General features: G+C 53.4%; 1 protein-coding gene across 12 annotated transcripts; it reads right to left on the reverse strand.

Annotated features, from left to right (window-relative positions):
- Nucleotides 1-184: 184 nt before the first annotated feature.
- CDIP1 (cell death inducing p53 target 1) lies at nucleotides 185-27,001 on the reverse strand. 12 transcript variants are annotated; one of them, XM_045874871.3, is made up of 7 exons: nucleotides 26,858-26,980; nucleotides 4,146-4,234; nucleotides 3,970-4,053; nucleotides 3,647-3,748; nucleotides 3,350-3,505; nucleotides 2,286-2,559; nucleotides 185-2,163 (listed from the first exon to the last, which is right to left on the reverse strand). In XM_045874871.3, the coding sequence occupies exons 3-7, from the start codon at nucleotides 4,013-4,015 to the stop codon at nucleotides 2,052-2,054; spliced, it is 690 nt and encodes a 229-aa protein (XP_045730827.1). In that variant the 5' UTR covers nucleotides 4,016-4,053; nucleotides 4,146-4,234; nucleotides 26,858-26,980; the 3' UTR covers nucleotides 185-2,051. The 12 variants fall into 12 exon arrangements, with proteins under 12 accessions (XP_045730827.1, XP_045730826.1, XP_045730828.1 ...); XM_045874870.3 differs by lacking the exon at nucleotides 26,858-26,980 and adding an exon at nucleotides 26,530-26,750; XM_045874872.3 differs by lacking the exon at nucleotides 26,858-26,980 and adding an exon at nucleotides 26,408-26,750.
- Nucleotides 27,002-27,593: the final 592 nt, after the last annotated feature.

The following is a 27,593-nucleotide window of genomic DNA, read 5'->3' on the forward strand; positions in this document are numbered from 1 at the left end:
CCAACACCCCTGGTCACCTCACAGCCCTCTGCCCAGAGCAAAGCCACCGTGTCTCACAATGTGGTCCTGTGATTCTCTCTCGCAAGTGCCTGGGAGGTTTCCTACTTTTTGAAATAATTTGTTTATAAATAAGGATAAAAAGTGTATGCTTGTATTATAACAATTCTTGTCTAAAATACAAATGTGAACTTAAATATTTTTATTGATAGGAATCAGTTTCTTGTTTTATGTATTGAGGATCTGCAAAAGTTTTATTCAGGAAAGGGTTAAATGGCGAGGAAAACATTGTCTTCGACTACTGACCAAGCCTACCCGTTTTTCACAGTTCAGATGAGGGCTAGTAGGGGTGGAGCTGGCTCAGAACCTAGGGGCTGACTAGCTGCCCCCCATTAGCCTTCAGACCAGAAGCCTCAGCCCCAGTGATTCTGTCTTGCTTAAGGGAGCAAGGGTATTTGCCTGCAGGGTGGGATGACCCTGAGCTAAAGCCAGGGGGCTCCAGCCTGCAGACGGTGTGGGCAGATGCCGTGGCATGGAGATAGGTGAAACCAGTGTCAGAGATAGGAAGGTGCCCTTTGAGCGCAGTGAAGCCAACTCCTACCCCGACCCAGTCACGGCTAGAACCCCACGGCTTGTCCACACCGGGTTTGGGTGTGGTTTAATCAGATACTTAGTGTCATCCCTGGGCAGTCAGTGCAGCACAAGCACAAAGACCCAGAGGACTCAAGCCCCTGCCCTTAGACCACTTCTAGCCCCCACCCTCTTTCCGTCAAAGAAGGAAGCCAGGCAGGAGAGCAGAGGCCCAGGGCAGGGGAGTGAAAGGGCCAATTTAATGAGAAACTACAAACTGAGACCAGCCATGATTCACAGTGACAGGAGGCCATGCAGTGGCAGTGTGAGACCAGGAGAGGGGTGGCAGCAGGATACAGCGGTCCACGTGAGCAAGTTCACAGACAAGCCATTCACGAAATACAGTGTGGGCTCAGGCCCAGGGCAGGTGTCCACCAGGGCACTTCCGCCACTTGGGGCTGCTCCTTCCTTGTCCCCGGCCTGTCCCAGTCCAGTGCCACAGCTGCTCCTGCTGCAGTACCTGCTGTTGAAACAAGCACAGTGACAGCAAGTCAGCCAGGGCCCAGGGCCCAGCACTTACTGAGAAGAGGATCCATGGAGCGTGCGTGACGAATCTGAGTGTGCTTGCAAGGAGGCCCCTTCTCTGTCATCTCCAGTCCTAGCTGGGACACACCAGCCACTGGGCAAAGGTCTTGCCGATACATAGCCATACATAGGACATGGTATGGCTATGGGTTAGGCTCCTGGGCATTCCTTCTGGCCCTAGCAAAGACGGGGGCTTGTGGAGGGGTGGCCAGAAAGGGAGCTGGGTGGGGGCCAGAAGCAAGTCCCTTCTTAGCAAGCTGGGGCCTAACCACTCATCCCACGACTTGCAGATGTGCTGACCTCTCTCCCTTACCCCAGGGGACTCCTGGGCACTTGGACAGGGTGTTAAGAGTTTGAGAGTTCTAAGAGCCAGAGTCATCCTTCTAATCATGTCCACCTCTAGTACCCCAGGAACAAAGCCAGGCCTTAGGACTCTGTCCTGCTTGGGTCCACTCCCCGACTCTTGGCCCAGGAGATCAGAAATAACTGTGGCTATAGGTCTGCAGGCCCCAGGTCTGCTCTGGCTGCTTGTGGTCCCAGGGAGAGTTAGGACCAAATCTATACTTTGTACAGAAATGGAGGAACGAGACCCCAGCAGGGAGACCGTGCAAGGAGACCCTTCACAGCTTCTCTTCCTGATCACAAACACCAACCAAACCAGCAACACACAGGCTCAGTGCTATCCCCCTGCCACTTGCTGACCCTTGGCCTTAAATCCATCAGGATTTTTGCCGCAAGAGTCAGATGCTCAGGGAAGGGCAAGCCAAAGAGGACGAGACTTCCAGGGACTGGTGGAATGGCTTCCACCCCCAAGTGGGAGCAAGGAAGCGAGCCACTGAGCGAGGGGAGCAAAAGCACAGGGGGCCAGACTGACAGCAGGGAGTCCAGTCCCGGCTCCGTTAGCACAGGCGCTTGTACGTGTAGATGTAGGCTTTGCAGCTGGGGCATGTGTGCGTCACATCCTTGAAGTCGTTGATGAGACAGGGGATCAAGCAGCAGCCCAGGTCACACCTGAATCAGAGACCGGGAAGACGGGGAGGTCAGAAGAGAAGGCACGGAGGGCACGCAGGCCTACTCCAGCTCGGCGGCCGGTGGGCACAGCCCCCACCCCCCCAAGCACCCACATCACCTACCCCATGAAGCAGCAGAAGAAGCCCAGCACGAAGTTCATCAGGCCAATCTCATAGGAGATCTTGGTGGTGATGGCCTGCTGGCAGTGGGGACACACTGTCTGTACAGGGGCGCCCTCGAAGATCTCTCCCTGCAGTACTGTCACTGTGGTGGCAGCCCCTGAAGGAACTAGGACTGTGGCAGTGTGGCCCCCAGGGCCAGAATAGGGCCCTGGAGGGTAAGGCCCTGGTGGATAGTAGCCCATGGGTGGGTGGGGGCCTGGAGGAGGGTAGAAACCTGGAATGGCACAGAAGACAGAGTAAAGACAGGTTACTGGCTTGCCACCTGCCCCATGTGGCCCCTAGGATACAAGGGGAGGCCTCCAGGACCCGGCCCTGGGCCAAGGCGACCATCTACATTCTCCTAGCCCTGTGAGACCAAGATAGAGAAGCTGCTTGGCCCAGCTAGACATGGCAGAGCCGGGAAGAAGGCCTAATCTCTCCTCGGTCTCAGCTTGATGTGTTTGCTCCTTGCCTCTGACATGCAGGGGACCTCAACCACAGGAGGGAGAGCCTTGCCACTCACCAGCCCAGCTCCTCTTGTGCACACAGGGCTCTCGGCCCCACCAGTGTCAGATCCTGCACTGAAATACCAGGGACTGGCCCACGTCACCTGGGGCCACCTGTGCAAGAGCCCTGAGCCCTTCTTTGGCCTGAGGAGTCCTTAAGAACTGCTGGCTGAGCAGGAACCCAGGCCTCCCCCATGGATTCAGGACCCTGGCAGGGAGAGGCCCCCACAGCACCCACGAGTCAGCACCTGCCACTGTGCCTTAGGGGCCTTCCCAGGAGCTAGCCCTCCTCCCAGCAGGGCCCAGGGCTCATGTGGCTTGCCCACAGTACTTGCACAGCAGTGCTTTGCTTTAGGACACCTTCCCATGTCCTCCATCCACACCCACAATCAACGCCCCCAGCCCTGAGAAAACACTGGGCAGGAAGACCACCTACCTGCTGCAAAGGCTGGACGACAGCCCAGATAACATGCTGGATGCTGGACCGGGCAGACCCCTGTGCTCCCCTTTCCTACTTACCTGGAGGCATGTAGGTGCCATCTGCATTCACATGCGGGGGGATGAAGCCAGGCTGAGGCATTGGGTGACCTGGTGGCTCATAGGGTGGGGGACCAATGTCTGCAGGGGGCATCGACATGCCCGGAGGGGGCTGCATCACAGCTGGGGAGGTACGGCCTGGACAGAGAAGGGCAGGGAGAGGGAGCTCAGAGGGCAGTGGCTGCGGAGTCCCTGGGAGGGCTGCTCCAGGCACCAGCTCCTAGGAGCGGGGACGGGCAAGGCACAAGGGACAGGACCATCAGGAACACTGAACCCTACCTGGGGTAGGTGGGGCTCCACTCTTCTCCTCCAGAAGGGGGGCTGTGGGACCTCCAGGATAAGGAGGGGGTGGCTCGTTGGACATCTTTGCTGCTTCTGGACCTGGAAGGAAAGCCGCGACATGAACTAAGCTCCCAGCCCCTGCATGTTGGTCAAGCACAGGTCTGTGACAGTTCTCTGAGCCCCAGCAGCTCAGGTGGCCTTTTAGTCCTCGTCAATCTCTGCACTCTGGGTGGGGGACAGGGCTTGTGGACTGGCTCAGATTCCTTCAGTAGAGCAGTTTAGAGTCATCGGGCTCCCTCTAGGCCTTGGAGATATCCTACCATCAGCAAGGATAATCAGGCCCAGAGCCGCCACCATCCACATCATCCCCGCTTCCTGTGTCAAAGCCAGAAGGTAAGGGTGCCCTGTGAGGAAAGAAGCTGGTAAGGCGGACCCTCCCTCCAGGGCAGCAGGCTGCCTCGGTGCCAGAGCACTATGCTTGTGGGAGACTTTTTACCTCAAATCCCAAGTACTCAGAAGGGGAAGGCAGGACAGGCTCCTTCCACTGGCGGCCTGAGCAGACACGCAGGGCTCTAGGGAGCTGTTCTGGGGGGAGAACAACAGGCAGAGCCTCAGCACTAGAGCAAGAGGCGCAGCCAACACACCCCACCCCATCTGGCTGGTTCCCGCCGGCACAGCAGCAAGCCGGCCTGCCCATCGACTCCTCAGCTCCGCTTCCCCTCTCACAGCTGCAGGTCCTGTGCACTCCAGGCTCACACCAGCCCCCACAGACCTGCACCCACTGCAGGAAGAAAGGAGAACAGGCTTCTCCCCACCCCAGCAGCTCTTTGAGCCAGCTGTGCACGCAGGGCCCCGCCCCGTTTTTGTGGTGGACAGGGTGGGAAGGAAGATGCGGAATGAAACATTTCCCTCATCTCTTTCCCTCCCAAGGCTCACTGAGCACCTGCTGCTGGGCCCTGGGGGAGAAACAGGAAACCAGGGGCCTTCCTGCCTTGGGTCAGCATCCTGTCTTTAGCAAGGCACTTCCTTTCACTCTATTCAGCATAGAAGGTTTGCAATTAGCATTTTGAAGTGAAGCTCAGTTGATTTTTTTTAACTGAAAATAATATGAATCAGAACAAATTCTGACACCCAGTGACAGCAGCTCTCCTAGGGCAGCTCCATCCGAGAGCCCCGCTAGAGGGAAGTTCAGAACCCCACCGGAGCAGAAGGAGCCTGGAGTCAGTATGTTTATTAAATGTCACAGATCAGTGGCAGGGCCCAAGAGATCAAGTCCAAGCAACTAAAGAAAAAAACCGAATGTCACTAAATTAAAAACTTGGGCTTCGGGGTGCCTGGGTGGCGCAGTTGTTTAAGCAGCTGCCTTCAGCTCAGGTTGTGATCCCAGGATCCTGGAATCGAGGCCCACATCGGGCTCTGTGCTCAGGGGGAAGTCTGCTTCCTCTCCCTCTGCCCCTGCTCTGATCTTGCTCACTCACACTCAAATAAATAAAATCTTTAAAACAAACAACAACAACAAAAACTTGGGCTTCAACAGGCACCATCAAGAAAGTGGAGACAGTTCCCAGAACGGCAGAAAAGTTTTACAGATCTATCTGCTAAAAGACTTGTATTTAAAATACATGAAGGGGGCGCCTGGGTGGCTCAGTCGTTAAGCATTTGCCTTCGGCTCAGGTCATGATCTCAGGGTCCTGGGATCGAGCCCCATCCTGCTCAGCAGGAAGCCTGCTTCTCCCTCTCTCACTCCCACTGCTTGTGTTCCCTCTCTCACTGTGTGTCTCTCTGTCAAATAAATAAATAAATAAAATCTTTTAAAAAAATAAATAATAAAATACATGAAGAACTCTAACTCATTAACAAAAAGACAACCCAATTAAAAAATGGCAAAAGATCTGAATACACCTTTCTCCAAAGATTTAAAAAAAAAAAAAAAGCCCAATAAGCACCTGAAAAGAAGCTGAACACTTAGCCTAAAGGAAATGCAAATCAAAACTACAATGAGGTACCATTTCATATCCATGAGAATGGCTACAGTGAGAAAATAACAAGTATTATGCGGAGACACAGGAGTCCTCCCAACTGCTGGGGGCGGGTGGGGGTGTGTGAAATGGCCGGCAGCTGTCCCCCTGCTAACACACAGTTACCACGTGACGCAGTTCCGCTGCTAGGTGCGCACCCAAGAGAACTGAAAACCACAGAAGAATTTGTACATGAATGTTCACAGCATCATTATTCATAGTAGCCAAAAAGTGTAAACAACTGAGGTGTCCAACCACTGGCAAATGGATAAACAAACTATAGCTGTACGCCTCCAGTGGAAACGTACCAGCCATGACAAGGAATGAGGCTGCTACAGTCTGGACGAACCTGGAAAACGGGCTGCTCAGAGAGACCAGACACGAAAGCTCACATGTGGTGTGCTCCTTACGTGAGGCGCCCAGAACAGACGAATCGAGACAGAAAGCGTACTCGTGGTTGTCATGGGCTTGGGGGTGGGGGCAGACAGAGAATGATGAATACGGGGTTTCCTTTGGGGGTGATGAAAATGTGCCAAAACTGGCTGTAATGATGGTTGCACAATTCTGTGATTATATTAAAAACCAGTGACTTGCACACTTTAAATGGGGAAATCATATGGTAGGTGGAGTATTATATGTCAATAAAACTTATTAAAAAACAAAATAAAATTGCCCAATCTCACCACCTTAATGCAGCTAGTCTCCCTGCATGTCCCTGCCCGTCTGTATGCAGTCACGTATATTTTTTTTTCATTCTTTTTTTTTATTCTTATGTTAATCCCCATACATTACATCATTAGTTTTAGATGAAGTGTTCCATGATTCATTGTTTGTGCACAACACCCAGTGCTCCATGCAGAATGTGCCCTCCTCAATACCCACCACCAGGCTAACCCATCCTCCCACCCCCCTCCCCTCTAGAAAGTCACGTATATTTTTATATACTTGCTGTTGTGACAGTTTTAACATCATGTCCTATATATTTTGTCCATCTTGCAAGACCCCATGACCATCAATTTTAATATTCCCTAAAATGGGCTCATCACTGTTTATGTGACCAACCCTTATTAAGGCATTTAGAATGCTTGCTACTTTCAAAAAAAAAAAAAAACCCACCACCACCAACAGGGAAAACCTCTGGCTAATGCTCTTTCCCTTTCTTGGATCATTTTCTTTCGTTAAACTTGCCAGAAATGAAATTAGGTCAAAGGGTATGGCCACTTTGTGCCTTTGGGAAGGATGATGGCAATTTATAGTAGACACTTTGGATACTACTCTTACCACTAATTTGTAACATTAAAATGACAGTCGGTACTTACTTCTTTGACCACCATGAAGCAGAACATGTCACAAGTGCTTGTATATATTATGAGCGTCTCTTCTGAGTTGCTACTTACAATAATCCTTCAAAGACATGAAAGCCAAGAAAAAAATGGGACTTACCCAGGTCACGTGGCATGTCAGAGAAAGAGGTAGAGCTGAGTGTAGGACTCTGCATGACTCTCCCACCCACCCCTGCCTGCAGGTGAATTTCAATAGCGCATGATGAAGGGAAGCTACAGAGCCTCTCAAGGACATCACACAAAGTCCCCTTCCAGGCAAGACTGGCTGTGTGTGCTGGGCCTGGAGATCCTTGGCAGCCCACCAGGCACCCTCCTGATGGCAGAAAAAGAGGTTTGTCGTGCTTCCGCGGGAAACTTTGTATCCTGCTGAGTGTCTTAGAATATGGGCCAGCACCTGTCACGGACTCCTACCCTACCAGCACGTGGGATGCCCCAGGTGGTACCACTGTCTATCTCAGCCCTGGCTCACCAGGAATCCCGCCAGGAAGAAAAGGTGCACTGTGCTTGGTGAGTCACTGGAGCACTTTCCGGTGCTAGGAGAGAGGAACTAGCCTGGATCCTCCCGGCCACTCCGTGTCCAGAGGGCACATACCACTTGCACCACCCTCTGAGGATGCAAGCATGGCCTGCGTTTTCATCAACATCACATCTAGTTCCAGTTTCCTAGAGCACAAGATTCTACTTCTGGAATTCTGCCATCATAATGATGTTACAAGCCTGGCACACAGGGCAAAGCCCTCCGTGGTATCCACCCAGCTGAGCCATCCTCTGTACCTAGAGCAGGCACTGATGTGTGCCACATGGACGCCAGCCACTGACTGGGCCACCACCTGCTTCCACAGCTTCCCTCGGCCAGCACCCCTGTTGCTCCTCTGTCTCCCCTCCCCTCCACACCCATCCTCCAGCTGCCTTCTGGAGCTGTCAACTGTGGCAGAGACGGGGGGCAGGACACTTCAGTATGAAGGGGAGAGGTTGGGGCGCCTTTGTGGCTCAGTCAGTTGGGCGTCTGCCTTCGGCTCAGGTCATGATCCCAGGGTCCTGGGATCAAGCTCCATGTCGGGCTTCCTGCTCAGCCGGGGTGTCTGCTTCTCCCTCTGCCTCCCCCGCTCCCCCTAGCTTATGCTCTCTCTCTCTAAGTAAAATCTTAGGGAAAAAAATGGAGAGAGGTTTCTGAAGAATGAATCGTGAACTTTTCTGGAATTCAACCCCTAGTTCCCCAAGTGCCTCCCGATATAAAACCATGGGGCATGCCACAAAACTATGTTGTCTAAGGTGCAATAAAAACTGTAAGAATGCTATCATCTTTAAAAAGAAAAATCAGGGCGCCTGGGTGGCTCAGTTGGTTACAAGTTGGCCCTTCTGCTCAGGTCATGATCCCAGGGTCCTGGGATTGAGCCCCACATGGGGCTCCCTGCTCAGCGGGGAGGCTGCTTCCCCCTCTCCCTCTGCCTGCCGCTCCCCCTGCTTGTGCGCTCTGTCAAATAAATAAAATCTTTATTTATTTATTTTTTAAGATTTTATTTATTTATTTGACAGAGAGAGACACAGCGAGAGAGGGAACACAAGCAGGGGGAGTGGGAGACGGAGAAGCAGGCTTCCCACTGAGCAGGGAGCCCGATATGCAGGGCTCGATCCCAGGACCCTGAGATCATGACCTGAGCCGAAGGCAGACGCTTAACGACTGAGCCACCCAGGCACCCCTAAATAAAATCTTAAAAAAAAAAAAAACAAACACATGTCAGGGCGCCTGGGTGGCTCAGTCAGTTAAGCGTCTGCCTTCGGCTCAGGTCATGATCGCAGGGTCCTGATCAAGTCCCACATTGGGCTCCCTGCTCAGCGGGGAGCCTGCTTCTCCCTCTCCCCCTGCTGTGCTCTCTCTCTCTCAAATAAACAAAATCTTAAAAATAAAAAAATCACTCATCTAAAAGCAAAACAGTTTTCCAATAAAAATGCACACTGCTCAAATGACACGACAAATGCAAATGTGGAAGCTGAGACCGCACCCGGGCAGCTTTGCTGTTATGCAGGCGCTGCCGCTCTGGTAACTAGAGGCTACGGAACGGGTTGCAAGACCCAAGTCCCCGCGGTTCGCAGTTCCCCACAGAGGAGAGGGAGGCCTGCAGTCCTGGGAGCGTCAGTGAAGTCAGCGTGCAGCCCCGGAAAGCCAAAACAGGCCTCTCAGCCTCCTGTTCCCATCCCTTGGACGTGAAGTGGGAAGAAACTGAGAATCGCCTGAAAACCCTCCCAGGTCTATCGCCCTGAACAGGGCTGCCCTGGGGCCCAGAAGATTTTATGCATGAATAGGTGTTGCCACTTCTGGTTCTCAGAACTGGAGATCCAGCTGACTGCTCAGCAGCTGGCCAGCCAACGAGGTGCTGACCCCAGCAGCACATAGGTGTGAGGGTTCAGAGGGGGGTACCCAGAACACCAGGGCGTGGGCTGCACTCCACACGGGAGCAGAGGTGCTCTCAGTGAGCCAGAGCACATTACACAAGAAGGAAAAGTGTTTTGTATTTTTTTTTTCTTTAAAGATTTTATTTGAAAAAGAGGGAGGGAGAGCACAGAGGGAGAAGCAGACTCCCCGCTGAGCAGGGAGCCCCACTCAGGGCTCGATCCCAGGACCCTGAGATCATGACCCGAGCCAAAGGCAGATGCCCAACCGACAGCCACCCAGGCGCCCCAAGAAGGAAGATTCTTACATGAAGTTTTCCTGTCACAGTGGAACAGTGCAGGCACGCGGGTCAGCCGCTCATCCCACGCAGGCTGCAAGGGTTGTGTATTCCGGGGACACCTAGAGAAGCAATAATCCTGACACCCCTGGGGTGCTTGCTACGGGTGTTCAACTGTCGTCCTCAGCTCTACAGGGCAGCCCTACTAACATCTTCACTTTAGAGAAGGTAACACAGCTCATGTCACACCCAGGGTCACACGGCCTCACAATCAGCATTTTAGGTGTTTTCAATGATTTCTCTTTGAGCTTTAAATTCCTGTTTACCAGTTTTCAGCACAGTTTTGGGGATGCTGAGGAATTTCCCACTTAGTCCTGGATAAAAGTGATATGCCACCGCCCCAGTCCCAATGGCTCCTACTTTAGAAGCCACTGGCCCTTGGGAGACCGCTGCTTTCCAGAGGCTGGAAGTCTATTTGAAACTAATCAGTATCTGGAAATGTGTGAAGAGTGGAGGTTACTAGATGGCGCCCGGGCACAGGAGCCTCAGGGGTCAAATTGACAGAGGAGATCAATGTCTCTTGGACTGCATTTTCAGGATGAGGCGAGCCTGCCAGTAATGGTCCTGACCCTTGCTAGGGCAGGGAGGCAGCATGGGCCAGGTGGCTGATGAGTTAGAAGGCTCAAGACACTTGAGAAGGTGCTGTGGCCTCCAACAGATACCCTGTGCCTGCAGCCTCTCCATGCTGTTACCACAGGCCTGTGTCCAGATTAGCAAGAAAACCCTTAGAATGGAAAGGGCCATAGCCTGCCATGGGGAACAGTAAGGCCCTGGATATCTGGGGGCAGACTTAGGGGAGCCCCAAGGGACAGGGTGTGGTATGCCCAGGAGACAGGGTCCTGAGTGGTCTCTGGCAAAAGAGAAGCAAGGGCAGGCCTGCACATGCTCCTTAGCCTCCTGGGAGACAGAATGGGGCCACTTAAGGCCCAAACCGGCTCCTTATGCCCACAACCAACACAGCCTAGCACCCACTGTGGTCTGTCTTATTCAAGTCACCCTAAAACAAGATGAAGCCTGTCTTCACATCTGTCTGTAGACCCACTGCCTGTGATCTCATCTCACTTTCCCAAGGACGGCAGATGCTGGGGCCTCTGCGGGCAGCACACACGTGTGCCAGACATAGAGCCAGGCCCTTTCCCGCAAAGCTGCCCACAGCTCCCCTCCCTAGTCTAGCAGAATTCTTTTTAAATATATTTTTTTTAAGATATTATTTATTTACCAGAGAGAGAGAGACAGAGGCAGGCAGAGGGAGAAGCAGGCACCTTGCTGAGCAAGGAGCCCAATGTGGGACTCGATCCCAGGACCCTGGGATCATGACCTGAGCCGAAGGCAGACGCTTAACCGACTGAGCCCCCCCGGCGTCCCAGTCCAGCAGAATTCTGAGTGCCACCTGCTGGACCAGCAGCCCCTAGAGCCAGGCCCTGCTCGGCACTCAGCGCAGGTCCACTGCAGAATGTAAACTTCTGCTCCACATCCCAATGTTGGAAGCCCCGTTCCACCCTCAGCCGTGTCACAGAGCAGCCCTTCTCCTCGGATGAGCTGGTGGGACCAGGAGAGAGTTTCCTCAGGTGCGAGGAAGGAAATGATGTCCTGAGGTGCCTACTATGGGTTTTAGGGTGTGGGGCCATGAAACAAGTGAAACTGCCTTATTGCACCCTGCCCCATCCCAGGCCCCGTCTGCATCCAACACAATACTCTAAGCAGCTACTGACGACGACAGCTCCGAGGACAGGAAGGCAAGGATTTGCCCCATGTCAGTCGTCAGTTAATGGGAAAACGGCACACGTGGAGAGTGTGGCGCTCTGGAGTCAGACAGCCCTGGGCTTGAAGCTGGTGGCCTTGGGTGAGTCACGGACCCTCCCTGAGCCTCAGTCTTCCTGGGACCTGGGACTAGAACCCCTGCCTCCTGGCCAGGCTGCGTGCAGAGCAGTGACAACAGCAGGTGCCCAGTACCTGGCAGGGGAGCAGAGCACTTTCGGGTCCAAACACAGGTCTACTGGGGGGGATGACAAGGCTCTGGAATTAGTGGTGATGCCAGCACAGCTCTTCCAACATACTAAAGCCACTGAACTATGCACTTTGAGAGGGTGGATTGTATGGCACGTGAATTATAATTACATCCCCCCAAGAGCAAAACCCACCCAGATATGGATAGTTCTGTGTGTGTGCACGGTTATAAAAGAGATGGGGAAGAAACACCCCAGACAAGAATCATCGTCTCTGGGGTTGAAGTTTGGCAGCCAACGGTCAAGAGAGGTGAGGATTTCTGTCATTACAGACTTAAACACGCATATTTTAAACAAAAAGGTATCTGTGTATTTGCAGAACTAAAATTTTTGAAAAGAATACAATTTTAGGACAGAGCTGAGATGGGCAGCTTCGATCCCTGGTGACAGAGAGGAGGCAGGGGGTCTCCACCTCCTGGTGCACCGAGTTCAGCGGCTCTCCTCTGCCCCCGCCCTCCCCACATCCCAGAGAGGACTTAAAAGCAAAGACTTCGGGGCCCTGGGAAAGGCCTCTGGCGTTCTGCTCGGCTCCCAACTATTCATCATTCATTGCAGAGAGCTGCTGTTGATCCAAAGCTGGGCCAACTGGCAGCAGCCTATGGCAGCCCAGGTGGGCTGCCCATGGGAGTTGGGAAGGCCTGGGCCCAGGCCAGCAGGAGACACTCCTCCCCCGCTGCAGCCACAGCTGCAAACCCAATTCTGCAATCTGAACGGTCCCGCACACGGCCAAGGGATACCCACCCTGCCCCCACGGTCTCTGCCGCACCACACATGACCTGCCAGGGACACACACTGACACTCCCTTCTGGAGGCAGGTGAGACCGAGAGGGCAGGGAGGGACTGTCCGATGCTAAGCTCCATCTGTGCACGAGTGAGCACTCCTGGAGGGCCGAGGTGGGGTGCCAGGGGGATGAGGCAGAGGTGAAGGCAGAAGGCAGTGAGGGCAGTGCATGGAAGGAGGACTTTCTGACACCAGTCTCCCCCAGGATCTGCTAGAGCAGCAGTTCCCCAATGTTTTGGGTCTCAGGACTCCTTTACAAACTCGATTATTGAGGACTCTAAAAAGGTTTTGTTTTTGTGGGTTATCAATACCTACCATATTAGAAATAAAAAATGAGGGCTTTTAAAAAGTATTAATTCATTAAAAACATCAATAAACTCATTACATGTCAGCATAAATAGTTAAAATAACTACCTTCCAAAACAACTGTAATAATGAGATAGCTGGTATTGTTTTTCATTTCTGCAACCCTTTTTCATTTCACTTCCCTTACGGGAAGTCTGCTGGATTCTCCTATTTGCTCCTCCACCCAGTCTGTCGTGCTACGGTGTTTGGGTTGAAGTACGTGAAGAAAACCCAGCTTCCCAAAGAAAGCAGTTGGAAATGGGAGGGGCGTTTGAAGAGTCTCTTCAGGTACGTAACTGTGGACATTCTTCCATACCACACCCAAACCCGACCGGGGTAGTGTCTCAAAGGTTAGCTGGAATATGGAATCTGAATGCTTAATGAATTCTTCCTCCTGTTATGTTACAGTTCATCAGTCTACCTTGCATTTGGAATGGCTTTTACCCATGCATGGTTTCTAACAGCACGCATGGATCATCTGGAAAACATCGGTTCACAATATGAGCCCCGATTATGAAGACAGAACAGCGCTGATGTGTCTTATGTAATATTCCCCCCACTCAAATCACATGGCTAGCATCACCACCAATCTCATCGGAAAAGTCTTTACTGGGAAGCTGTCAAGCTCGCAGTGGCAGATACAAGTTTCCCAAAATTCTAACTTTCCCTTGAAAGTTCCCAATTTCATCACTGGCCACAAGTAGATTAACAAATTTATCATTGGTGACATTTACAAAAACAAAGGTCAGCGGTTTCCCCTTAAGTAGTGGGCTCACTGTTCATTTTCAAGAGAATGTCCACTAAGTCCCCAAGTGTGAATAACCACAGTTTGTGTGTCAGTTGTTCAAGTAAATCTGGAGCTTCACAAGAAAGCTAGTTCAGCTCACAATTCAAACAACTGTGCATGTGCTTTCCCTGAGGCATTTGTCATACTCCACAGGTGTGTGATGTAGGTCTCATGTTTCATCACACAGAATAGCAGAGATGTGCACTTGAGGGTCAAGATGATTTAACACAGTAAATCATTTTTACTGCTTTTTCTTAAATGAGACCTGTGAGTGTGATGAGCATCATCACAAAGATGACGAGCCGAGGTTGGTGCCTCTGCCTTAAGTCAAACAGCAGTTCGGTCCTCGCTGCTTCTGCACCACAGGTGTGGCGGCCAACACGGTGTGAAGGGCACTGCCATAAAGAGTCCTGACCTTCAGCCCCGGCAGCCCCCAGGACACCGCCCCTGCTGTGCTAGAGGCAGCCCCGCAGACCACGAGGGGCTCCGACGCCGCAGAGACCCACCCAGAGCGGCCCGGGCCGGTGAGCCTCTGAGCTTGCTGGTGCTGCGCCCCGGCCCCGGCTGCGGTGTGCCCGGCCTGACAGGAAGCATCGGACCAGCTCGGACCCAGCTCACCACTTTGTAGCTGCGTGACCTCACTGAGCCTCAGACTCCCTCATCTGGAAGCAGAGGTGATCAGGCCTACCTCCAGGGGTGGGAGCAAGGTTTAAAATAACTAGTGTGTGCGAAATACCCAGAGCAGCGGCTCCGGACCCAGCACATGAGAACACGGGACAAATGGCACCTGCTGACAGCACCATTTATTGTGACCAACTTCCAACAGGAAGGAAAACAAAACAGGCACCAAGGCCTCTGCCACAGCAGCTTCTGCCCCCCCCCAGCTGTGAGGGTCCTGGTGTGTGCTCCTCACAGGATGCGGGGGGACCTGGAATCAAACCCCACCTGAGCGGCCCACCCAGCAGAGTTCATCCATGACACAGCCAAGTGGAGGCCACCTGCTCTGCGCGACTCCTGCAGAGATACCAGCAATCCTCCTCAGGGCCGACTCTCCTTTCGGGCAACATCACGGTCAGTAATGGCCCTGGCAAGGGCGCTCCGCCCCGAGACTCTGGGTGTCTACCTGAGACCGTGGTGGCAGGTCGGTGGCCAGGCAACAGCAACTGCAGGACCACCTTTCCCAGGGGCCTCTCTCCAGAGGAACTCACCTTCCCAGCAGCCACAGCGCTAGGATGTCAGAGGGCCTCAGGGGGCTCCTCAGTCCCCAGGACACAGGTTCCAGGCGTCTGGCCAGAGACAGGACTTGTTGGGGAAACTGAAAAACAGTTTTCTACACTGCCAACAGCCTCCCACTGCTCAGGAAGGGTTGGAGGTCCAGAGTAAAAGCCAAACACCTTCTTGGGTCCTCTTGGCCACCCAGAGGAGGGGAGAAGCAGAACCCACCTGGCCCCTGCTGAGTCCCTTCACAGGAGGCCTGGCCCACAGGTGACTGCGTCACCCATTTCCCGCCCGCCCACCCCTGGGGCCCGTGTGAGAACAGAGACACGGATGTGCAGAAGCCATGTAAGGACCAGGCAATATGAGGTGTCGCTGACTGGGGGACTTGGTTGCCAGAGATGGGCACTGACACCCTGGGCAACACCACGTACTGTCCTGTTCTCCAACTTCCCAGGGGCGGATTTAAGAACAGTCTGTGTGGTGGCCACTTCACAGAGGCCCTTGGAGGGAGGACGGCGCTTCTTCTGGGAATAACCACCTGTCCCTTCACGATGGTAGTTGTACAGTGTGGCAGGAAGTGAGAGCACGATCCCTGCCTTCCAGATGCTTAAAATCGAGTAGGGGGAGACAGGCATTAAATCATCACACCAGAAACGCCAAACATAATGAAAAGTGTGACCAGTGGCGTGCAGAGGTGGAGGAGACTTTGAAAGCACAGGAAAATTGGCCCTGGTCTGGGGATCAGGGAACGTCTCTCCAAGCAAGCCAGGAGGCAGGATTAACGAGACCAGCAGGCAAAGGAGGGGATGTGAAGAGCGGCTGGATGGTGAGCCACAGACTGAAGGGAGGAGGCTGCACCCGCGGTGGGGGGGGGGGGGGCAGGACACAAGCCTGGAGCCCACGCTCAAGCTGCGGTGGCGGGGGGGAAGGGGCAGGTCACAAGCCTGGAGCCCACGCTCAAGCTGCCCGACTGCTTCAGAGGCACCTGGCCACAGGGGCTGCTCCGCCAGAGCACACAGACCATGGACCCCCATGGGGGACCTGAGCTAAGAGGAAGGATGAGAATCACGGGCCAGGAAGCCCACAGTACCCCACAGCAGCACCCCAGCCCTCCTCTTTCCCAGCCCACTCTCCTGAGTGGTGCCCCCATCCCCAACCACTCAGTCTTCAGGAACAAAGCCGTCAACTTCTTTCTTGACCAGCAATAAAGTCTGAGAGCACAGGGTTTACGGGCATCCTGCCCACCATGATAGATTGTATGACCCTGGACGAGTTACTGAATTCCTCTGAACCTCAGTTTCCCTACCTAGAGCACCACACTCCGTTTTTATTCAGGGCAACAGGGTCTTGACTAAGACACTCCCAGCCCTTCCTGCAGTCACCTGTGACCACATGACTAAACTCCGGCCAATGAGTGACAAGCAGAGTACTGTAAGGACTGATAGGAAGGTGCCACCCTAGCCAGGCGGACCGGACCCTCCGTCCTCCTGCCCTCCTGTCTGCTGCCTGGAATACGTCTGTGACAGCGCCTGCAACCATGCTTGACCATGAGGTGACCTTGGGCATGGAAGCCATACTAAGGACAGCAGAAGGTGCCCAGGCCCCGGAAGACCATAGAGATACCATGCCAGCACTGAAGTGACCACTTCTCATATCTTCTTTTTTTTTTTTTTTTTAAAGATTTTATTTATTTGAGAGAGAGAGAATGAGAGACAGAGAGCATGAGAGGGAGGAGGGTCAGAGGGAGAAGCAGACTCCCCGCCGAGCAGGGAGCCCGATGCGGGACTCGATCCAGGGACTCCAGGATCATGACCTGAGCCGAAGGCAGTCGCTTAACCAACTGAGCCACCCTGGCGCCCACTTCTCATAACTTCTATGTGAGAAAGAAACAAACTTGTTTTAGTCGGTAACTTCGGGTTTCCTACTAAATACAGCCAGACCTAATTCCAGCAATCAAAGGGGAAACGGAAATGCTAGTTTTCCAGCAATTCTCAAACACACTATGGCCAGAAATTACTTGTGATTGGTAAATTTCCAGATTATTAACAAAGAAGGAAGCAGGCATCATTAGAAATAGTGCTAGTCAGGCTGAAGGTATGTCAACAAGTGGTCCATAACTGAAAACCTCCCATTATGGACTTCCCACTGACTTGGCTTTCTTGAGCTGACACTGGGGCCTCCACACGGGTGGCCTCCACACGGGTTCGCTGAGCAGGCCCTCGGGCTGCCAAGTTCTAGCCCTGGAGGGCCTGGGAAATCCTGCCTGTGGCCCATTTTCCATTGTTCTTACTGATGGAGGCAGGACGGAGAGGTAATCCCTCCCTCAGACAGCATCACCGGGGGCTATGAACCGTTTGTTTTTACACACGAACACAGGCTTATCTGATGCTGTGGGAATTCTAAATACTTCAAAACAAGCTAAAGTAAGACACAGAAAGGACCAGAAAGCAGATCTGGTTTTCCCATCTGCCTCTCATCCCACCCGGCCCAACGCACCTCCCTGATCGGTATCACGGCTCCAAGAAGCTACTACACCAGCCCAAGCCCATGGCCCCAAGAGGAGGCTTGAGCCCTGGTCACGGCGTCAGCTGACAGGACAGAATCCTCACCTGCGGGTGCCCAGGTGCTCGGTCCCACGCTAGCCATCTGGCTCCCCAGCTTTCCAGAGCCATAATGAGGCCTGAGTGGGGTTGTGTGTGAAGAGCACACAGCGCAGAGCCGGCCACACAGTGTTCAATAAACAAATTCTTGCTTGTATCACTGGTATTTAGGAATTGCAAGCGGAGCATGAGAAAGAAGTACACAATTTAAAAAGAGAAAAAATACACTGGTTGCTCTTAGAAGCAAAATCAAAAGGCAGACAGGACTCAAGGCATGGTTCTAAACTAAAAAGCAGTAAGATTTCTAGGAACTGTGATGATGACAACAATCATAACAATTTACGTCATGCTAAATTCTTGTCAAAGTCCTGGCCAACCACTCTGACTCCCCGAGTGTCAAGAGCAACGGACCACAGCAAAGCGGGTTAGCGCGGCAACTCTGGAGGACAATTCTGCTATCTGTACATTCTATTTGGCTCATTAATTCCATTTCAAGACATCTGTCCTAGAGCTAAGTGAGCATGTGAGCAAAGATTTACAGGCAAATGTCTGTATGTACCAATGTCTTCTGTTCCACCAAAGGGACTGGTTACCCCCCTGGTTACCTACATAATGTAATTGTATTCACCCCCAAAACGATATAGACCCCTTTTTGTAGGCAGAACAATGGTCTTGATATTGCACTGTAAAACCAGTATGTGTAGGGATTCTACTTTAAAAGTACATATTTACATATGTATTACACACCAAATGTTAATTGTTTTCTCTGGGTGTTAAGATTTTGGATCATTTGTTTATATACAAATACATATACAGAAACCGTTATGTGTAGTTTCTAGTTTTTCTAGGATGGGCAGCTCCTTTGGTTCTTTCCCAAAAAAGCCTCATTGTAATTGTGTTAAATTTATGTGTATTCCTCCTCAGTCCAGAAAGGTGCCTCTGACTATACCCTCCGGGAAAAGCAATAGTCCAAGAAGCAAACGCAGGGACTGTCTATTTACCAGTTTTCTCGCCTAAAGTGGTGTTACGGTCTTTATATTGGTTTCATGTGAGTCTGGTAGCATGCGTCCGTTCTCCATCCCACGTCACCTCACCGTACTCCGGTAAAATTGAAGATCTAGATCTGTAAAGCTGGAACATAAAGACCACCCAAGGTGGTTCTGGCCTCGGAGACCCTATGTGGACAGCCGGCACGAGGTCACTTGGCAGAGGAGGGCAGGTAAGAAAAGCCCAGCAGACACACATGAAGCGGAGACAGACCGGGCGACAGAGCTGCACTTGGGGGGGTGCCGCCAGCCGTGGCAGCTGCTGGGAGTTCGGCCCAGGCCTCCAAGCTGTGGTCCAGCACCTCTTCCGCCTTCAGAGGTGCCTCCCAGGCAGGAGGGCCTCCGGAGCTGGACACAGGAGGAGGAAGCAGTACAGACAGGAGGAGGAGCAGCAGCAAAGGGAAGAAAACAGCTACAGCTGCAGCCACTAGTGAAGAAACAAGTCATCTGCACCTGTCAGGCGGGCAGGGCTTGGGAACTAAAAGGCCCACTAATTTTAGAAGCAGGATGAGTCTCAAAAACCATCACTTAGGCAATCAAAATGAAGCCCTGAAAAGAAAAAATCCTAACCTCTGCCTCCACTAAGCTGACAAAGCAGTCTTTGGCTTGACTCCATTTTAATCAGTTATCTGAGATCAAGACATACCATTCTGACCCAGCTAAAAGCACGAGGCCCTACGTGCAACCAAGCCACTTGGCCACTATGGTCATGGCCACCCAGCTGGAAGAATCTTACTTCAGACACAAACCCTGTAGCATCGTTGCTGGCCCCAGAGGGGAGCTCAGCTGGCAGCCGGGCCTGGCCCAGGTCTCCCCGCCCAACAGTGAGGACGTTTCTGTACATCGCTTACATCCTTCATGCTACAGAGCGTTCTCTCAGTTAAACTGAGAACAGCTGGATGGAGAACAGGAGCTGCAGCAACCTCACCAGTACCAGTGTGACAGGCTTCCAGAGGTCACCGGATAGCATCAGTCAAAAGAAAAAAGCCAAAAACCAGCAGACATGTCGCAGATTAGTCCACTGTTCCTGGAGCCCACTGCAGTGGTTGGATGTCGCCGTAGAGGTAAGAAGCTGTGTTGCAGGACCAGTGGAATAAAACCTGAGACAAGAGGACATTCCGGGGCTACGCTCTCCAGTGCTAGCGTCCCGGGGGCCGGGGGCACTTGGACAAGCTGTTGCTGCTGAGCACGTGGGGCCGGCATCCATGACCACAACATGACATCCACAGTGGAGAAAGGGAAAAGTGCGAACAAAGTGCTCTGGGACGTGTGAGTGAGGAACAAATCGGGTCAGTGGTTCACATTACATGACACAGAAGAGTATATGGAAGTTCAAATTCCTATCACTCTAACGCACATCTGACCCAGAGAGCTTACTCATGCCAGTTGGGACAGAAGAACTATTTTGGATCTTCTCCTTGGGAAAACGAGAGCTCATGGAATATCTGGGGTTGCCTTATTTATGGTCACGTGCCATTTCTCTATGATTCAAACACCTAGAGACCACCTTCCAGGCAGAAATGTCATTAGAGATCACGAAGTCCAAAGTCTCAACTGACATTCATGACTCTTCAGACATTTCCTGAAGCCCCCCCAGAGGCAGGGTGCTGTACCGGAGACTGCGGTGGGCAAGACAAGCAGCGCCCACCCCCGGCTGCTCTCTGACAGGATCCGGGCCCAGCAGCTCAGAGAGGAGCCCTGATTCATGCCCCACGCGCATTAGATGCACTGGTCTCAGCCCTGTCTCTTTACTCACACGTTCTCCAAACTATCCTCAAGCAGGATCTCACACTCCCAACAAAGGGCTTTTGCACACTGGAATTCCACCAAGGGAGTTTGCATGGATTTCACTGTGGCCAGAACAAAAAAGAGAAACAACTGAAATGAGCCCGGGCGCCTGGGTGGCTCAGTTGGTTAAGCGACTGCCTTCGGCTCAGGTCATGATCCCAGGGTCCTGGGATCGAGTCCCACATTGGGCTCCCAGCTCAGCAGGAAGCCTGCTTCTCCCTCTCCCACTCCCCCTGCTTGTGTTCCTGCTCCTGCTGTCTCTGTCTCTGTCAAACAAATAAATAAAATCTTTAAAAAAAAAAAAGAAATGAGCCCGACCAGGCCCCCTGCTTTTCCCTTGGGGACGGCAGGGCTTGGGAGGGGACCGGAACTCGGGGCACGCACGCCGTCTGCGCAAGGGCCCAGCTCCTGCACACCTCTGAGCTCACAGGCAACTCAAGGACTCTACAGGGCAGCTGGACCATGAGGTGTCTGCTCTACCAGCTGACTTTAGACCCTAACCACTGAATGTTCACTTGGCAATTCACCTCTATTCACCTGTGCTGCAGGGAGCTCCAGAGCACATGTATACTCCGCTCCCCACCCCTCAGGGCTTCACCAGCCCTTCCAAAGCCAGGACAGCTGAAATGCAGGCATGGGACGCAATTTCACTCAACACATAAATAACTGGCACACGCTCTGAATCAGCCCAGGCCCTGAAGGTGGGGAAAAACCTGTCTTCATGGAGCTTACATTTGCAGGGGGCTGGGGGTTATAACACAGAAACAGATCAAGTATACAGTTTGTCAGACAGTGACACATGCCATAGAGGAATGATGAGCAGGGAAGGGAGTGAGCACTGCACGGATGCAATTTTCAACAGGGCGGGCTTCTCAGAGTGGGGAGCATTCGGGCCAAGACGGGACAGGTCACGTGCACAGCTGTGGAAAGAAGGTCCAGGCAGAAAGAGTTAAGTGCAGAGGCCTGGAACATGCCTGCACAACCCTGGGAGCTGGAGGCTGGGTAGCATGGGTGCCAGGAGTGGGAGGAGCTGAGGGAAGTGGGGCTGGCCCTTGACGGAAGGGAGGCCAGGTCCTCAAGCCGCTAAAGGACGTCCACTTTACTCCCCGAGTGAGAGGGAGGGCTCAGGAAATCAGGCTGTCCAGCTGTCCCTTGGCTCTCCACTTCCTGCCCTATGCCTGGTGTACTAATGTGGGCCCCCAAAGTCCTGATATCAAGAGGTGGCTGCTAGAGGTGGGGGACCGTCAGTTCTCAGCCCCCACCTCCAGCAGGCATGGTTTCTTCGTGGCCAGTTGGACTGGAGCCACAGAGAACTGGGTCATGGCGTGGACCATACGCTCTCCAGATAAAGCAGGTAAATGCACACAGAAATGCATGTAACCTGAGCCTGACTACACAGGGACAGAGATGAGGCCTGAGCCTCAGGCAGTACAGAATGGCCCAGAGTCCAAGAGCTGACAAGGGGTCACGGGGGGCCTTCTCGCCTAGAGCAGGACAGAATTCTTCCAGGCCTAGGAAAAGCCAGTTTTATTCAGCAGAGCCATCACTATCCAAGTTTGTTTTTTCTTTCTTTCAAGTAACCACCTGTTTAAAAAGGCTTCAGGTTCTTGAGGCGCCTGGGTGGCTCAGTCGTTGAGCGTCTGCCTTTGGCTCAGGTCATGATCTCAGGGTCCTGGGATCAAGCCCCGCATCGGGCTCCCTGCTCGGCGGGAGGCCTGCTTCTCCCTCTCCCACTCCCCCTGCTTGTGTTCCCTCTCTCGCTGTGTCTCTGTCAAATAAATATTTTAAAAAATAAAAATAAAAATAAAAAGCCTTCAGGTTCTTGACTCCTTAATTCAGCCAACATTTCATGGGCCCCTCTATGGAGGTCACTCATTTTGTGGCCCCGGCCCTCAGGGAGCTGCAGATCCACCTAGGAAGCCAGCTCACACCTAAGAAGAATTTACAAAAGATACTCAGCAAAACCCAAACGAGAACTCATGACAGCAGGTGCTCCCGGTGAGAGAAGGTGCGTCTGTGAGCCCTGGCACTGGGGAGGCTTCAGGCACCAGGTGGGCCCTGCAGGAAGGAGGGCAGGGATTCCTGGTCTGGGACAAAGGAGTCACTGTGAGCAGAGGGGAAACAGAACACTGTGGTCAAGGGCCCAGCCTCCCCAGGCTAGAGTGGTCACTCCCAGAGGGCAGGGATGGGGTTTGGGGCCAGTGTCTCCACAACCCCAAGCAGCACATCAAACCTTGGCTGTCACTGGGTGGATAAGTAATGCAGCCTGGCTGGTACTCTGGGGAGGGGCTCTTCCCTGTCCCGTAGGCCCTGTGCTGTTCACAGTACCCCAGCCACGAAGATGGATGTTCCAGACTTTTCTCTGGCCCTTAAACCTTGACCTGTCAGCAAGTCCTGCCAATGCCATGGTTCAAAAAGGTCTCAGATCCACTCATCTACTGCTCAAGGTTTAAAGGCTAGAGTCTAGACTTGGCCCGACGTTCATATCTCTCTACTACAACCTACTGCAGCCACCCAGACTGTAATCCGCTCTTCTCCAAAGAAACCAAACCTCACCCCTACCAAAGGACCTTCCACAGACCCTTCCCCAACCTCCACACACCTTCCCCCTGCCCTCCAACCCCTGCCTTTCCAGCAAACCCAAGCCTTCCCCATGACTCCCTCCACACTTCACTCACCTCCCACCCAGAGAACGCTGGGGGGGTGGGGGGGCTCTCCCACTCGTAACCCTGCAGGCCCTACTCAGCCCCTGGCATAGGTGCATTGAAAAAACGAGTCCGTGAGGGTTGGGGTTAGCCTAACTAGGCTTCCCATGCTGTTTCCTGCCCAAATGCCCACCACCCATAGCCCTGGGGCAGAACACAGCCTTAGCAGAGATGGAGTCCCTGGCTTCCGGGGATGAAAGTGCCTGGTTTATGGCCAAAAATCCAGATAGAAGACCCCCTTTTAGAGTCACAGTCAACTCCATGGAGCAATTTCCACGATGGGGCGGGGACAGCCCACATTCCCGTCAGCCTCACTCCCTTCAGCCCTGCTGGGCCCGTATCTGGCAATCTTCGGTAAACCACTCACTCACTGTTTCCTCGGCCGCGAGACTGATGCCAGAGTGGCCCCCCCGCTGCTGCAAGGACCCTTGCGGACCGAGCACAGGTGCGGGCGCTGCCAGGTGGGCCTGGAGCACTTCCGAAGAGCAGCCCCTGCAAACACAACCGCCTTCCTGCTGCTTCCCCAGCTTGTAAGACTGTTGCTCTTAATGCTGCTTAGAACCGCGACACGTTTCACTTCCTCCCATAGTAATAAGGCTTAGAATTCTCAAACCCCAACCCAGGACACCCCTCCAGCCTTCTCTACCTACTTCTGCCTTCCTCTGTTTCTCCTTCAGGGGAAAACACAAACACTGGAATAGATCTGGATTCAGACTGAATCAACACGTAAGGAACACATTACATTTCCAGCACATCCAGTTTTTACTGGACCTTCATGACAACTCCTTGTGGTTAGAACCGATGGTGCAGAGTCACCCAGGGGCCAGATCACAAAGGAGCTCACAGCACCCACAGACCAGGAGCACCAAAAAGATGATGAGAAACGTTTTCTGGAAAACTGATCCGACATTACCAAACACATCACAACCGCTTTTATAGAAACACTCAGAATGGCACTGGACTTCCTTACCCTGCATTGCGTGGTTTTGTGCTGGTTTTACTTCGTCTAACATTAGGGGACGCTAATCTTTCCGCACAAGCGGATACAGGTCTTCATCTCACCTGGGTGTTGCTTTTCACCTATCATAGATGTAGCAAGTGAGGTTCTGGGAAGGCTAACGCCTTGTCACAAAGCTTGGAAGCGACAAAAGTGCCTCCAACGTGCTCTGCCGAGTCTAGACAGTACTGGTCCCAGGACCTCACCTTTATTACCAGAACCTGATAACTCACAGAGCAGGAGAGGGGCTTGGTCTGCAGGCTCAACAGCGACCAGACCTGCATCTCCCTGGGTGGGCTGCCCTCTCTGGGGGGAGAGGCTTTGCCACAGGCCCAGATCAAGGGCCCCCTCTCCTCTGCAGCACTAAATTTCAATGCAGCCTCTACCACCTCCTGGGGAGACATGCCTGGGAAAGTCCTGACTGCAGAGATGAGGAGCCGGAAGCCCTCTGTGGGGTTCTAGAAACTGGCACATTCCCATTCTGCACACTCCATTTCCAAGTCCCTTTGTGAAGGCCTAATAACCCTCGTGCCAGCCCTGCAAGCCTGGGTCTCCTCCGCACTAAGGGCCTACATTATCTGCAGAGCTCCCCCTGCATGCTGCCTTCTCACCAGCATGATGGCTTTCCTTCACATAAGGACAGAGACATCAGTATAAGGTGCCATGACTCTACCACATTTCCCTGTGTCCTCCATTAATAAACAGATGTGCATGCCCTTTGAAGAGTGTTGCTGAAGCTGGAGATGAATTTCTACAGACCTGTCTCCTCTCCCTCTCAGACAACTAAACAGGATTAAGGGTTGGTGTTCATGCCTACAGAACACAGTATCTCAGACCAAGGGACTCAAAGCTTGTCAACGGGGCTATGCAGCCCTGCTCCCCTGGAGCCTGAGAAAACACACGGAACTAGCAGGTTCAAACCAGGCAAACTTAAACTGTAAAGAGTAGCAACAGAGTATGCAGGCTGACAACTTATATTATTGAATGTCACCGAGACCTGCTGGGGCTATCTGACTATTGGGATGCATTTCATTAGCATTCCCCAAAACGTTTTTGTTCCCTGAAGTATTATTGCACATCACACATTCCATGTTTCTGCACTTTGTAACTTCAGAGCCATGGCCTACTGTTTTCAAATCTCTGTAAGAACACATGTAAAGTTCCTTCCTGATTCTAGAGGCCCATCCTATGGAAAAACCTTCAAACTCCTCCAGCTCCTCAGGGGTGGGAGAGAGAGATAACCCTTCAATACCCAGGGCTTCTACTGGTTAAAAAACAATAAGCAAAAATTCTAAGAGTCTACTTACTTATATGCACGTTTAATTATTTGGGAGGGAACAGACTGATGTCTACAGTTACTTTGACATACCTAAACAAACAAGAGTTAGATTTGAGACAAAAAATGACAAAATGTTGTGCGTTCCAGGTGGTAGTCTATTGGCATTCAGTGTAAAGTTTCTTCAACTTTTATGTATGTTTAAAATTCTCCATTAATTAAATGTGGGGCTGCAGACAAGGCAGAGCTGGCACGCCTCTCCCCACCCAACTCTTAAGTCAGCCCCGAGGTAAGAAAGTGCCAAGGAGAGAGGTCACACTTGCCTAGGCACTGCCTGCCCAGCAGCAGGTCGCACTCTACATACAAAACTGGTATAAGTGCTATGCTCCAGGACCTCCAACCTTTTCACTTTAGGATAAAGGCTCTCAACCCCAAATGTGACTGAGAATTATCTGGGGAGCTTATTAAATACAGTCCTGGCCACATCCCATAACTGCTGAATCAGAACCTGCGGGGGCGGGGGGGGGGGGGCGGGGGGAGCAGCTGCCCAGGAATCAGCCCTTTTAACAAAGGCCTTGGTGATTCTGAGGCAGAGGATCTGAGACCCACACTGGAGACACTCCGAGCCGCTAGCTCCTTACCTGACACCTGTTGAGAAGCCTCCTGGGAACATTTAGAGACAAACAGAAACGCACACACCTACGAAAAGGTGCCCAAAGCTGGGCTCGAAGACGCGGTGGGTGCAACTACACCAAGGTCCTCGACCTCAACGAAGCTGGGCCCGAAGCCAGGCCTGGTCACTGCCTCCCCGTCAGCCCCGCCGCGTGCGGGCCGAGTGCGGGCGCAGAGATTTACAGACGTCGCCGAGAGGGGACGGGCGGGGAGGGAGAGGCGCGCGGGCCCCTCGGGCCTGCCAAGGTCACCGAGGAGCTCAGCAGGGGCTCCTCTGTCCCCAGGACCCTCCTCCCGACCCGCTTTCCTCGAGGAAACAGCCGCCGCGGAAAGCGGGAGATGTTACTTCCCCACCCTTCCTTACAGGAGATGCGGGACCCCGAGGAGCGGGCCGGCAGCCCCCAAGGGACCGACCCCGGCGCCCCGCCCGGGCCTGGCCAAACTAACCGCAGCCCCGCGGGTGACCGGCCAACCCAGCGACGGTGCGACGTCAAAACCCCGCTCTGGATCGCATCAGTGCCCGGGGAGGAGGCGACGGGCTCGCTGCGCCGCTCCCGGGGACCCTTTACCTCGGGAGGCCCGGCGCCGGAGGCCGAACCAACGCCGAGACAGGCCGGGGTCCAGGCGCTGGGAGGGCGAGACCCTCGGCCCCGCGGGGCTTTGCGCGCACACCGCCCCCCGCCCGCTCAAAGGTCTCTGGGAGATGTAGTCCGTCCGTGCGCCTCAGGCGCGCTCCGCGGGTCGGGGAGACCACAGTGCCCGACATGCACCGCGCAGGCGGGGGCTGGGGGCTCAGCGGTCCGAGGTCACCCTCCTCCCCACCGAGCGCCGCGAGCGCCAAGCCCTGCTCCCGGGGGGCTCCTCCGGAAACTGTCTCCAGCGGCCCAGGCGACTCACCGTCCCCGCGGCACCCGCGGCGGCCGCAGCTGCAAGAACGCACACCTCCGCAGCTCGCGGTCGCGCGTCTGTCAGAAGGAGGCGGGTAGGCTTTGGAGCAGGGCGTCAGGGCGAGGGGCGGAGTCATGAGGTCAGCGCCGGGGCGGAGCTTCTGGCGACACGCGACGGTCCCTGGTGACGTCACGGGGAGCGGAGGCGCTTCGGCGATGGCAGGACACGTGGGAGGGCCCGGGAGGGTTTTGTCCTGCGAAAGAGTGGCATGAGGTTAGGGGAAAGACCCAGTTAGCGCTCCCTCCCGCCCTCGCAGCACCAGGGCATCCGTCCGAGCAAGGCGCATCTTCCTTCATTTATTCAAGCAATGCTCACTGACGTTAGGTGCTGTGCGTTCTGTGGACGTGCACAGAATGGGAAAGGCTTTAGTTTTGCTAGGTATGGAGGATCCAAGCTGAGGTCAAATAAGACAACTTTGTGCCTTCCTATTTTAGCTCTCATACTGTAAACAAGTGTCTCATATATGTTTAGTGCCACGTTTTTTGCATTTTTGTGGGTTTTGTTGGTGGTTTTGCTGTTTAAAATAGTCTGCAAGTGTAGCCCCAAGCTGCAGAGTATCCTGTGTAGTAGAGGTCACGCAGGAAGAGGACAGGCCAGCCTTACTATGCTAGAGGCTCGGGGGAGATTCGCTGACCCTCCAGAGTCCACCGAATAGCAGAGGGCTTAAGAGCCCGTGAAAGCCTAA

The sequence above is a fragment of the Mirounga angustirostris genome, unplaced genomic scaffold, assembly GCF_029215605.1.
Source record: "Mirounga angustirostris isolate CCGP_5_RB_7025 unplaced genomic scaffold, mMirAng1.0.hap1 SCAF_5, whole genome shotgun sequence".
In the NCBI taxonomy this organism is placed as follows: Eukaryota; Metazoa; Chordata; class Mammalia; order Carnivora; family Phocidae; genus Mirounga; species Mirounga angustirostris.

Bases quoted from the DNA above. Each gene is read 5' to 3' on its own strand.
- CDIP1 (XM_045874869.3), bottom strand. From the start codon at position 26,984: ATGACTCCGCCCCTCGCCCTGACGCCCTGCTCCAAAGCCTACCCGCCT. The intron at 3,506-3,646 runs GTAGGGTTCAGT...TTCTCTGTCCAG, and splicing joins TGGAGCCCCACCTACCCCAG to GCCGTACCTCCCCAGCTGTG. The intron at 2,164-2,285 runs GTAGGTGATGTG...TCTCTGATTCAG, and splicing joins TTCTTCTGCTGCTTCATGGG to GTGTGACCTGGGCTGCTGCT.